At 34.4% G+C, this 12,198-nt stretch overlaps 4 protein-coding genes across 6 annotated transcripts; 2 read left to right on the top strand and 2 right to left on the bottom strand.

Moving 5' to 3' along the window:
• Positions 1 to 246: 246 nt before the first annotated feature.
• On the top strand, positions 247 to 2,501 carry Desi (DM4/DM12 domain-containing protein Desiccate). Its single transcript, XM_032433001.2, has 5 exons — positions 247 to 434; positions 1,000 to 1,135; positions 1,215 to 1,368; positions 1,441 to 1,630; positions 2,195 to 2,501. Exons 1-5 carry the CDS (start codon positions 340 to 342, stop codon positions 2,406 to 2,408), a joined length of 789 nt encoding a protein of 262 aa, XP_032288892.2. The 5' UTR covers positions 247 to 339; the 3' UTR covers positions 2,409 to 2,501.
• Positions 2,502 to 2,981: 480 nt separating this feature from the next.
• Positions 2,982 to 4,770, bottom strand: LOC6633110 (uncharacterized). Its single transcript, XM_015170463.3, has 4 exons — positions 4,478 to 4,770; positions 3,958 to 4,113; positions 3,723 to 3,889; positions 2,982 to 3,667 (listed from the first exon to the last, which is right to left on the bottom strand). The coding sequence occupies exons 1-4, from the start codon at positions 4,609 to 4,611 to the stop codon at positions 3,057 to 3,059; spliced, it is 1,068 nt and encodes a 355-aa protein (XP_015025949.1). The 5' UTR covers positions 4,612 to 4,770; the 3' UTR covers positions 2,982 to 3,056.
• Positions 4,771 to 5,439: 669 nt separating this feature from the next.
• Positions 5,440 to 7,627, bottom strand: mRpL37 (mitochondrial ribosomal protein L37). The gene is made up of 4 exons (XM_015170777.3): positions 7,384 to 7,627; positions 6,979 to 7,326; positions 5,974 to 6,254; positions 5,440 to 5,913 (listed from the first exon to the last, which is right to left on the bottom strand). Exons 1-4 carry the CDS (start codon positions 7,557 to 7,559, stop codon positions 5,489 to 5,491), a joined length of 1,230 nt encoding a protein of 409 aa, XP_015026263.1. The 5' UTR covers positions 7,560 to 7,627; the 3' UTR covers positions 5,440 to 5,488.
• Positions 7,628 to 8,142: 515 nt separating this feature from the next.
• Rbp1 (RNA-binding protein 1) lies at positions 8,143 to 11,166 on the top strand. 3 transcript variants are annotated; one of them, XM_015170472.3, is made up of 3 exons: positions 8,143 to 8,293; positions 9,496 to 9,868; positions 10,786 to 11,166. In XM_015170472.3, the coding sequence occupies exons 2-3, from the start codon at positions 9,540 to 9,542 to the stop codon at positions 10,877 to 10,879; spliced, it is 423 nt and encodes a 140-aa protein (XP_015025958.1). In that variant the 5' UTR covers positions 8,143 to 8,293; positions 9,496 to 9,539; the 3' UTR covers positions 10,880 to 11,166. The 3 variants fall into 3 exon arrangements, with proteins under 3 accessions (XP_015025958.1, XP_070063107.1, XP_070063106.1); XM_070207006.1 differs by having other exon boundaries at positions 8,212 to 8,304; XM_070207005.1 differs by lacking the exon at positions 8,143 to 8,293 and adding an exon at positions 8,378 to 8,399.
• Positions 11,167 to 12,198: the final 1,032 nt, after the last annotated feature.

The raw sequence follows: 12,198 nt of genomic DNA on the forward strand, positions 1-12,198 counted from the left end.
TGCTACAATGATTTCCTTTTTAACTTAGTACTTTATGTGCGACAACCTGCTTGCAAGCATACGACTCTATGCCTAATAGCTATGTTTTATATATATGCATGTGTGTATGCACACATGCATAAACCGAATAATAGTCAGCACTTGGCTTACGATTTATATTTTTTACAAATTGCTGGAATCGTTAAGTAACTCACTAAACATATTCAGTGTCTTGCGCGCATATAAATATAAGCGAAGACATATTAAAAATTATTAGTTTGAAATTTAAAGTCGCAGAGCTGAGGCCACACTTACGGGCGGAAAACCACACACAAGGAAAATCTCACAATAAATTTCGGAATGGATACTAAAAAGTTAACCGTTCTGCACCTTAGTTGCATATTGTTTTTCCTAACCATGGCAGAAGGGATTCCAAAATTTGAAAGCAAACCAAAGTGAGTTTGCCAAATGTTTATACTCAAGTACATATATGTACAAGTCGCTTAAAATATTACTTCAAACTGTGACTAAAAATTTATCTACGCTATATACTGTATGACGCGAGGTCGGTCTCGAAAACTACACATTTGAAATTATAAATGTGTGTTAATCTATTATTCGATATTTCCATTATTTTCATGATATTATATCAATCAGAAATCCTTTTTGAGATTATTTTTAAGCATAGCTCAAAATTAGCTAAGCCAGATACTCCAAACTTGGCATATATTTTCTCTTATATATATTGTATACAGAATGAAAAGATTTCACTTTTTGGAAACCTAGCCCAACCATCAAAAATTAAAACATTCTCCTTTTGAATTTTTTTTTACGCATATTTAAGTGTCATATTTATGCCTTGGGCCAAAAGTAAAGCGCATAAAGCGGCGTGTGGGTGTGATTTTAATTGTATATATACATAGATACATACATACATTTAGAAGGAAGTTAGAATGTTTATAACGGCAACTCGACACAGGGCATATTTAATAATTGATTTTTTTAAATATTGATTTTCAGAACATACACAGAAAATACGCAATGGAGTCGAACATATGAGAATGAAAACAAAACTCGGCTGAATGAGCCGGAAGCTGCATCAACAAAAGATAGACTGGAACGGCTTGGTTATACGACTGGTTATGGAAGCTTAAATGTATGTCTTTAAAATTAGAGCCTTTAACACAAATGTGTGACATTTGATATTCATTTCTTTATGGTGAACATAAATATAGGGATACCCTAGTAGCTCTGGACTTTCTGCGTATAATCCCATTAAACTGGATCTAGGTGGGGTTGTGCTGGGCACCCTTGTAGGCATTGGTGCAATAATTCTAATACCGAAAATATTGTCAGCATTTCATGGTGGTTACGGAGGCTATGGACGAAGTAAGTAAACAATTTATATTTCAATCGTATTAGCCATTCACAATACTGACAATACTATGCGTACGTATGTAGGTGAGGACGAAAATGATTTGGATTCATTGAGCAGTATGATAAACAAAATTGAAAGTGTGCTTGGGCAAAATAACATCGACTCAACAAGCTGCATGCAACGCGCTGTCTGTGGCTATGTGCGCTCTACGGAAAAGAATATAAAGTCTGGAGTATCCGACCAAATGGATGAATTTATTCACATGCTGTCCAGGTAAGTTTAAATAAGCTATACTTAAGAACTTGTGTTTTGTTTTCGTCCTGAACTAGTGAAACTCATTAATAAAAAAAAAAGAATATTTTTAATATTATGAGTGCAATTTGTATACCCCTGAAAAGGTTAGAAACATTTCTACAAATATTTGTAACAGGCAGAACCATCCCGATCCCATAAAGTATATATATTCTTGATCAGCATCAATAGCCGAGTCGATCTAGCCATAACCGTCTGTCTGTCCGCCCGTCCGTATGTACGAACGCAAGCAGCTCTGAGCCTTAGAACTAAAGACTTGAAATGAGTAGCACGAGTTCGTTTCCGATATCCGATAACTTGTCCCGTTTCTAAGCAATCGATAAGAATCGTTATCGAAATCCGAGGTCACCAAATTTGAAATGTAGCTTCTAGAATAGTATATATACATTCCATTCATTTTATAGCTATCTGAATTCGATATTTCTCGTCGAAAATGAATTGTTGCTATGGCCAACAGGTGGAGGTGGTGGCAAAATTGCGCTTATATAAATATATCCAATGTTGTTATTTCTGTTTTATTTGTAGAAATTCGCTTGTAGACTACCTTTTGGACGGAACTGCAATTAAAGAAGCATTGGAACATGGAAAGGAGACAAACGAAAAGGCATGTGAAGAGCTTTACCTATCGTGTCCATTAGATAGTAAATCGGCCACCAGCATTCTTATGAAATTACTACCCAAGAAACACAAACTTGCAAAGTTAAAATCTACAGAAATTGATTCCGAACTAAAAGCATAAAATTTGTTAGAGGAATATAAATTATATATCATATAAATGATACAATTTTGACTTGGAAAGGGGAAATTAAAGATATTTAAATAAAAAATTGAAGTTTTGAGATTTGAATTAAAATTACTATGAGTATTTGGTAAATTTACTTATGCGAATAGCAGCACCAGCTCTAATCTTTAACATTTCAAAGAAAAAACATTTTGGAACGGTGGTCCTTCTAGTGCCCGTGCAGTATGAGTATGTTTCCTATAATCGATAGCTTGCCCCATACCATAAGCTCTACTACTAAAAATTTCTTCAAGAACTGCTAAGAAACACAAAAGTTATTTAAAAAAATGTTGGCTGGCTAAAAATGCAACAATTATTGTTCAATATTGAATTCTATCAACAGACATCCGTTCATTACTCAATGATCAACAGCATTGCAATTGCGATTAATACATATCAAATTTAATGTTTCTAGTTGGAAACATATTTTTCAATAATGAAGTATTGCAGAGACATATGATTAACCAAAAAACTTTACTTTATCTTCTTTCTATTATATGTATATACACAAAGCCACTATGATATGTCTTAATGTTTTTATTGAGTGCATCAAATAATAATATAGCTTGGAATATTTATTTATAGTTTTAGTTTTAGACTATGTTTTTATTTTGGGTCCAGCAATAGTTGTAGCTGTGTTTCCTGTTTCTCAATTATCGGTAGCCAGTAGTCAGATGGAAATCTGAAATTTGTTGGTTGAAACTTTCTTATTTCATCCATTGTTTTATGCACATGCTTGCGTTGCAAATTCTTTTGATGCATTATTGTTTGCAACCTATCTAGCAAATTATTTGACTCTCGCACTAAGTCATCAATGGACTGGAGCAGGAAACCCCAGTCGACTTTCTGCCTGCCCACCAAGGTGTTGCTTCTTATATAAAACGGTATAGGAATAAAACTTCGCCACGGCTTAAAAGACTCAATAGTATAGGGTATGAAACTTTCTTTGACCTCCATTTCAATAGCGTCATCGTCAAATTGCCACGATAATAAAGTAGGATTCAAGGGTATATCACGTATGCCCAGAGTTGAATTAAACGCTCGAAACTCTTTTGATTTATTGAAGTCGCAAGTGGCATCCTTGTCGTGATGCTTAAAGTCAAATAGGCTTGAGTCGATAATGTTTTTATTATATGCTTTGGGTAAAAGCGTTTGTGTTGAGACGTCTGTTTTGTCGACACGGTCGGTCATTTGCGATATGGAATAGGTTAATACATCTGAAAGAATTACGAATTAATGTTAAGGGGATTATTATAAATTTTGTGCTCATACATTGTTGATTATTATCCTTTTTAATTGAGTATTGACCATCCGTTAGTATTCCAATATCTTTAAATAAAATCATATCATCCTGGACACCTGTGACAGCTTCTTTCATCACTTTAGTGGGAATGAAATCAGTTTGTAGCGCTACATTGGTCTTGCCAGCTCGTAAACGTCTATATCCAGTAAAAGTCAACAGTTTGAGGGCACATTGTTTTCATGCTTTGAGGTGCTATTAACAAACCTGGAAGCATCAAGCAATTTAGCCCGGAGCAATGCATTTTTATCCGGCTTAGAGAGAGTTGAGACACTAACAGCTCGCCAAGGAGGTCGTTTAGTTTCATTTTCCTTTTCTTTTTCTGCGGCTAGATCTTTCATGCGTTTCCAACTCGTTTTCGCTCTAAATAAAAATTGTTTAAATTGATAACTAATTTAGTTTAAATATATGCACACATAAAACGTATTTGAAATTCGATCCTATGAACAAAAAAAGGTGTAGAAATATATCGAATATATTGTTCTTCGTGAAAATCCATATCACTAGTGGCATTGGGGGTTCTAGGTGTGCTGGGAAAATTTGATTAAAAAAGTGATTTATGAAATGTAAAAGCGTGGTCCGCTGCTTGCATATGTATTTATAAGCCATGGAACCATTATAATGTTTGAGGGTTCACAAATAGAAAAGATTGCGTAATATAATTATAAATAAAACTATTTAAATAAGATAAAGTATTTTAAATCATGAATTGACATTCGAAACGCACCTGATTAGAGCCGCACTCTGATTGTTTGTTGGCAAACCCTTTTGAAGCTCTTCCACGCTTTGCGTCTCACTATTTTCGGATGATGTTGCACTGTTATTGGTAATAGTTTGTTCTTGTTGCTGAACGTTCCTCATATTACTGACTTGTTTATTTTCTTCTAACCACTCTAAATTAGGAGCGGATTTTATCGTAACCAATACATTGATACAAAACTATTTGCACTATTTACGTTGCCATGGGATACGCCTTTTAAAATACCACCTGCATAAAAGCGTGGTTTAAATTCACTTTATAGGTGTATACATAAATACATACAAATTCAATAAAAAAACTAGCATTACAAGAGGTTTCAGTCGGGAACTAGCGACTAGGAAATACCCTGAACCCTTATATTCTAACACCAAATGCTTCTCGCACTACACGCTCCTTTGAAGTAATTAAATTAAAAAGGAAAAGTTCCCTTGGCAAGGCTCGAGCTCCGATAGACCACACCACTTGCCACCGCCTCTACTCAATAACAACACCAACTATTAATTTTGAACGAAAAAAAAAACGAATTAAAATAGCAGCACAGAAAATAATACTATCGCAATTGCAATGCTATTGATAGAATTGGAAGCAGTCACGCATGAATGTTCGCTATCTACCCTACTTGCGGTGCGCAGTCACATAACACATAACTTTCGTGTGTTTCTTAACCGATCTTAACAAATTTTTTACAGTATATCTTATTGTACCATGGAATATTTGTGTTTTCTCAAAAAGTTAAAAGCCATTTATAAGTGTATGAAAAACATTTGGTTCTTCAAAATATCTTAATCATACTCGGCATAAACTACTTTCCCTGTGGTTCCTAGATACGGGAAAAGCACTACGACCATAACGAAATGGTTGGGTCTGCAAGGCCATTCGGCATGCCGATGATATCCCTTCTTTCTCGTTTAAATAATAGACACGACCACATTATAACAAAAAGATATTTATTTGTTTGAAAGGAAGTTTAGGCTTTACTTAAAAGTTGTGATAAAACGCGTTTAATATATAAAAAGGTTCGCTGTTGAACCCCTCTATGTGTGGTCTTCCAGATGTATAACAACATTCTGTAAACAATTCTACACTTTGTCGATGGAACCAATAGTTTTTTGTTGTGCTGTCAGAGTTTAGATTAAGAGTGTTAAGTTGGAACACCCCAAAATGAAAGACTTTTCCGTCCGTCTGAACGCATTGTACAACAATAGGTTTCTGGAGATCCCCTTTGGCAGAACCACCGTACAACTGCTTAGCGCGGGCTACAGCTGCAATAAAAGCCTTCAGCATTGTACGTCCATAGAATTGACTTTTTGTTACATCAGCACCGTGTACGTTATTCACAATTGTTTTATCAAAAAACGTTATAATTGTATGTGGATGGGAGCAGCTTACTTCAGCGCGAATTGCTAAAATTTTAAGCATAATGTAATTTTATAGTTTTCGACTAAATCGAAAAGTTAACTTACGATAGAAATTTTTTTCCGTGTAAATGTGCTGCTTTTGCATTGAAACTGTACACTTGACCGGATACAAATCTGGTAATTCTCCATTAAATTTACCCTTAACAGCATCCAAAGCACGGGTGGAGCTTATTAATTTATCTCCACCAATTGTAAATGCGAGTAAGTCATTGTCCTTAGTTAATGAAGTTTGAAATTTGACATCATCAGTTAGCTTCCGACTCACAGTCACAGAGCGGCCACATAATTTCTCAATTTCAAATATAAGCTTGTTTATTACGAGGCGACTGAAAAATAGATTATTAAATTAAAAAATTGCACTAATACAGTACACGGAAAATTTCAAAATATCGGCATATTTAAATACCCTTTTAGAGGGTATGTTTTTTGTATGTAATAAGTAACGCACAAAGAAGACATCTTAACTTAAGCACTTATTTTAATGTATAGCATATATCATATATTTACAATCTTAACCATGCAGCACAGAGATTTATAAAGCAAATTAGTGATTATTTATTTATTAGACAAAAATATAATATATTTTTCGCATTTCACATTATTTTCATCAAAAAACCTGCAATGAATGAGTTTGACGCATTTAGCTTTTAAATCAAGCAGAACTAAATACAAGAAATACACTACATACATTAAATAGTAGTCTAGTGTTAGTAGACTCCCTATTAGGGACAAGATAGAACGAAATAAAAAACTCATGAATATCAAGTAGCCCGAAATGGCCGAAATATTTAATATTTAATTAATAGATTGGTTTGAATTCAAACTGAGAGAGAGATAGAAACAGCGTTTCGTGTCTTTGATTTTGCATGTGCCCTGCCTTGGAAAACAGAATATTTTATATCAAAGATATATAATATTATGATTCAAACTGGGTGGACGAAGCTATGGAGGTCAAAGATGTCCCCATCTTTGCGTTACACATTTCATTTCAAAATTAAAACCACCTCTACAAAGGTACAACAAGCCAAGATTTTTTAACTAGGTACATACTTGCGTCTTTCGTGAGAGACTCCGTAAAGGCGAGGCAAAATGTATGCTGGTCGATCAATTAGTCGTCTCTTTGGCAGTTTCACTTGTTGTGCATCCAGCAAATGAGATGAAAATATAGCATTTTGAACATTTCGATCAACAGCCTTTGAATGCTGTCCACTTCGTAAAGCATCCTCTATATTTTGTGGAAAACTATTTATTTCAATCGTATTTGTCAGCACCTGGGCTTGCGGCAATCCACCAAGTAACACATTGTTATTCCCAAAGAGATGGCACGCGGTTGAATGCCAGTTTGGATGAGATTGGTCTTCAGAAATCGGCTTCCGGACTGCTCCAACAATGTCAACACTGCCCGTTCAATATGGTAAATGAAAATTGTTAATTGATCAAATTGACTTTTCTTACGACTGGAACTCTCTTGGTGGATTCAACACTTCCTCCGGGGTCTTCAGCTGAATTCCCATTTTCAGAAGCTCGGCGGCAGCACCTGTCTCCTTCGGCACACGTCTTCCTTGTACCTGCCAGTGCTTTTTAAAATGCCAACCAATATGTTGTGCATATAATTTATTTGTAAGCCGCATTTCAATTTTTTTATTTCCAAATACACTAGTCTCACAGCGTAGGGTTATGAAATTGTACCAGCTGATTTTATCAATAAAAATTTACTGATGCAATCGATAGGCTTATCGGAAAAAATTATTCTGCAATCGATTGCTATGAACATTTTTCTTTCATAGTGCTTTTCTACTCTGTACATATACACTTCTACATCCAATTGGCTGCTGTTTGTTTTGTGTTCTTTGAAGATGTGATATAAATATATGATATATGTTTATATATGTTATATGTTTATATGCATATAAACTTATATATACAATTTATATATACATATACATGCCATTTTTACAGCATATATATAGCATATAGCATTGCAATAATAGAAAGTCTAAAATTTTGAGTAATTTCATATGCCTGCGTTCGCCAAACCTAACACTCTAGCCACTTTAATATGTTATGCACTAATAGGCACTGATATATACACAAATATTATAATATTAATCTTAAAGTTATATCTACGTTATTTGCAATTTGTGACGTGGAAACAAGTTTTATTTATGTTATTTAAAATCGACCCTTCCCAAATATATTTGTTGTTAATAAGCTAATGAAAGGAACACCCAACATATTTTTAAAAAGAAACCAATTTATTTATTTTTGACTACGGTCACACTAATTGTAAAAGTCTGGCATCTTTGCTGCAATTGCAATTTAATATTGTTTGTTTTTATTACTTGGTGGCAAAATATTTTAAAAAGTATGTATATCGTAAGTTTGTTCTCAACCAAATTTTGATACATTGATACGAATTGAATTCAATATAATAAATATCGGTACATTTATGTATGAGACACAAAAATGAAGTGAGTGCTCAGGCTACTCTTAAAATAACACACGCTTAAAAATCTTGTAACTCATGTACGTACATATACATACATACATACAATAATGTATTAATATGATAATCTACATATGTACATACCAACTTCTACCACTAATATTAGAGCATCATATATTCTACAGCTAGAGCTTCTACATGAGTGTAAATTTATGGGCATGCACTTGATTTTATTAAAAAGCAACTTACTAAGGACGGTTTGAGTTTTTAAACGAAAACGAAAGGCTATCTTCGGCACAACGAAGATCTAATACCCTTGCAGACCCAACCTTTTCATTATCCTAATACTGCTTTGTCCATATCTAAGAAACACTGGGAAAATACTTAATGCCGAGTTTGGTCAAGATATCTTGATAAACAAAAAGATTTTTAATCGAAAACCTAGTTTTTGGCCGCTATATGGCAGCTATATGATATAGTGCTCAGCTGATTTTGATATATATGCTGCGTGCTACAGAAAGAGGGACTTCTGCAAAGTTTCATGTCGCTAGCTTTAAAAATGAGAGACTATTTCGCATAGAAACAGACGTAGATGGCTATATCGACTCGACGGTTGATACTGATCAAGAATACATATACTTTATGGGGTCGGAGATGTATCCTTCTATGCATTACACATTTCACGACAAAATTATAATACCCTCTGCAAAGGTATAAACGCAAAACAGCTATGTTTTTAGCAGAAAGAATGGGTTATTCAACCCTCTTATTCCAACACCAAAAGCAGTTCGCGCAACGCGCTCGTTTGAAGAAATAAACATAAATAAAAAAAGTTCCCTTGGCGGGGCTTAAACTCGCAACTGACCAAAAAAAAAGCAGTTTCCTCCAACTCGCGACAGACAGCTATGCCTCTGTGTACTATTGAGAAAACAAGGAATTCAAATAACAGCACAGAAAACAATCGGAATTGCAATAATAGAATTCGAAGCAGACGCGCATGAATGTGTGTATGTATATTTACCAGTTCCACCGTTCTGAAAAACTATAAGTTATGTTTTTACAAAAGTATCAAATATTGTCCTACTTCTTAACTGCCTTTGTGTGCTTATTTCCCTTTTAAGGGTGTTCATATTCAAAAATAAAACCAGATCAACACTTAGCTAGTATGTCACGCTATCGGGAATGGGACTTGACCTGCAAAGTGTATGTTGGAAACTTGGGATCATCAGCTTCAAAATTTGAGATTGAAAATGCATTCAATAAATATGGGCCTTTACGAAACGTATGGATAGCACGCAATCCGCCTGGTTTTGCGTTTGTTGAGTTCGAAGATCGGCGAGATGCTGAAGATGCTACCCGAGCACTTGATGGAACACGCTGCTGTGGCACAAGAATCCGTGTAGAAATGTCTTCAGGACGCTCTCGCGACAGAGCTCTTCGTGGCGTTGCCGAAGGAAGTGGCAATAGTGGTGGGCGTGGTAATGGACGATTTAGGTAATTTCATAAAGTCATGCTTATATTTAATATAAATATTACTGCTATCGATAAATACGCGTGCATTTACAATTTTTGAAAATATGCGATCGATCAGATGGATAAATGTAAAATTCGGTATTGCAATTATTTTATGTAAATGCTCTAGATTAGTTAAATCAGTTTCTTTTAATTATTTTTTTGTATTTAAAAATATATTTAGCTGTGTTTGGAAAACTACTTATACAATTACCTTCCCCTTTAACTATAAGGGACGCGACCTTTAAAATATACAATTTTAAACGCGATTATCTCAAACCTACATTTTTCAAGCTAGACGCACCATTAAATTATTCAATTATCAACCGATAAGGTTTATATTTGACATAAATATTTAAAAATGCCTGTTGGAAGAAATATTAGTAATTTATTAAATGTTTAATGGCAATATTTTGAATGCCCAACTTTAAATTCCGTCTTTCAGCGAAAAACAAAACACTACGTGATTATTTAAAAATATACTAGCAGATATAACCCGGGCTTGCCCGTGGCTTTCAAAACAAAAAACTTATACAATCGTTTTTCGCCAATTTACCACTGTTGCTGGTGGGATTTCCCAAATCGCTGAAACATGTATTGCTTAAGTTCCTATGTAGAGCTTTGTAAATAAGATTAAAGCAAATATATCCCTGATTTTATTATATTCAAGCTATTTAGCAATGTGATCACAATCTATCGACAAGGGAGAAAAAAAGAAAAAATGTGATAATATATATAAAGTGGTATAATTTTACGACTTAACTAAATTTTAAGAGAAACAATGTAAGTTATGTGTTAGGTTTAGTATTCAAATTAAATTGTTCCCAGCAACGCCACTTTACTTTAAACGTTTTAATTGGTGTTCTGATAATATTGTTTTCTTGCACATACTCTTTCAGATCCCGTTCACCAAGGCGTTCTCGGACACCTCGAAGCTTCTCTAGAGATAATAGAAGTCGTTCCAATTCACGTGATCGATATAAAAAGCATTAACTAGCAATTTAGTTATAAGCAAAATTGTACCTTTCTAAACTTAGTTACTTATATAACCACTTGGAACCCATAATAACAAATTTGTGTTTAATGGATCAAAACAAGCATTTAACTGAACTAAGTAATTAAATTAAGTACACCTTTTTTTCATGTATTTAAACATCTATTTTATTTAATATTAAAACTTTACTTTTAAATGGCAATTCTTTGATAATCCTGAAAGAAATAACCCGGTGTTGCACGGTTCAAATAATTTTAAAAAGTAATAATAAAGCACCTGAAAAATTGTTGCTTCCAGTGACACCTTACCCCGATTTTTGCACACTCTTACACATGCATCCGCAAGATAAGTGAAGCAATAGGAAACACAGTGTCGTCCTTTACGGTCCAAGACTAGAATTCCAATTTAGTTTTAACTACGAACCGAACCTTAAACCAAACCTTTTGCCGCAAAATCGGCTGCAACAAACTATACTAATTTTCAAAAACAATTTTCTAAAATAAGAAATTAATTTTAAGGGAGGTTCAGCCCCTAAGCAAATAACTTGATACATGCCAGTTTTGGTAAAAGAGACTTAGCTCGTAACTTCCATATTAAAATTTATACAGGTTTTAATAAAGCGAGAAAGAAGGGCTATCTTCGGCACGCCCAAGACTTTATACCCTCGCAAGCCCAAGCTTTTAATTTTCCCGTATCTAACAAGCACAGGGAAAATAGTTATTGCCGAGAATGGTCAAGATATCTTGAAAAACAAAATAAATTTTCATACAACTTAGTTTTTGACTGATCGTTCCTATTGCAGCCATATGATATAGTGGTCCGCTCCAGCTGGCTCCGACATATATAATGCGTGCAACAGCAAGAGGGACTTCTGCAAAGTTTCATATTATAATACCCTCTGCAAGGTAAATTTAGTTTCCCCCCATTTTGGTCCCACGTTAAAAACCTTTAATAATCGTAAATCGCGTGCCGAGACATTTTTCTTTATTTTCGTAAGGCTGTGAGAAAGTATGAGATGATGGTAAAGTTGAAAGGAGTGCCTAGCGTGAGCTGCATTTGAGGTTGGTAGAAAAAGGTTATGGATACCCTCTAATAGGGCACTCCCGACTAGAGCACGCTTACTGTTTGACGATCAGAAAAAACAAATTTAAAATGAGTATGTGTTGTGTAAATGTATGTAACCGGTCAAAGGAAGCGTCTCCGATTGCACAAACTACCTACGTTCAAAGTTTCAAGGCTCTAGCTCATATAACTTAAGAGTTCGACGCCAACATAAAATGTATGAAAACGAACACAATTTATCTTAAACCAATTAAAA

Source organism: Drosophila virilis, chromosome 2 (assembly GCF_030788295.1).
Source record: "Drosophila virilis strain 15010-1051.87 chromosome 2, Dvir_AGI_RSII-ME, whole genome shotgun sequence".
Lineage (NCBI taxonomy): Eukaryota > Metazoa > Arthropoda > Insecta > Diptera > Drosophilidae > Drosophila > Drosophila virilis.

Excerpts from the sequence above, each read along its gene's own strand:
- Rbp1 (XM_015170472.3), top strand. The coding sequence starts at position 9,540 with ATGTCACGCTATCGGGAATGGGACTTGACCTGCAAAGTGTATGTTGGA. Across the intron at positions 9,869-10,785 it reads CGTGGTAATGGACGATTTAG|ATCCCGTTCACCAAGGCGTT; the intron begins GTAATTTCATAA and ends ATACTCTTTCAG.
- mRpL37 (XM_015170777.3), bottom strand. The coding sequence starts at position 7,559 with ATGCGGCTTACAAATAAATTATATGCACAACATATTGGTTGGCATTTT. Across the intron at positions 6,255-6,978 it reads GTCTCTCACGAAAGACGCAA|TCGCCTCGTAATAAACAAGC; the intron begins GTATGTACCTAG and ends TCTATTTTTCAG. Across the intron at positions 5,914-5,973 it reads CACGGAAAAAAATTTCTATC|CAATTCGCGCTGAAGTAAGC; the intron begins GTAAGTTAACTT and ends TTAAAATTTTAG.
- Desi (XM_032433001.2), top strand. The coding sequence starts at position 340 with ATGGATACTAAAAAGTTAACCGTTCTGCACCTTAGTTGCATATTGTTT. Across the intron at positions 1,136-1,214 it reads CTGGTTATGGAAGCTTAAAT|GGATACCCTAGTAGCTCTGG; the intron begins GTATGTCTTTAA and ends ACATAAATATAG. Across the intron at positions 1,369-1,440 it reads TTACGGAGGCTATGGACGAA|GTGAGGACGAAAATGATTTG; the intron begins GTAAGTAAACAA and ends GTACGTATGTAG.
- LOC6633110 (XM_015170463.3), bottom strand. The coding sequence starts at position 4,611 with ATGAGGAACGTTCAGCAACAAGAACAAACTATTACCAATAACAGTGCA. Across the intron at positions 3,890-3,957 it reads AAATTGCTTGATGCTTCCAG|ACGTTTACGAGCTGGCAAGA; the intron begins GTTTGTTAATAG and ends TACTGGATATAG. Across the intron at positions 3,668-3,722 it reads AAAGGATAATAATCAACAAT|ATGTATTAACCTATTCCATA; the intron begins GTATGAGCACAA and ends TAATTCTTTCAG.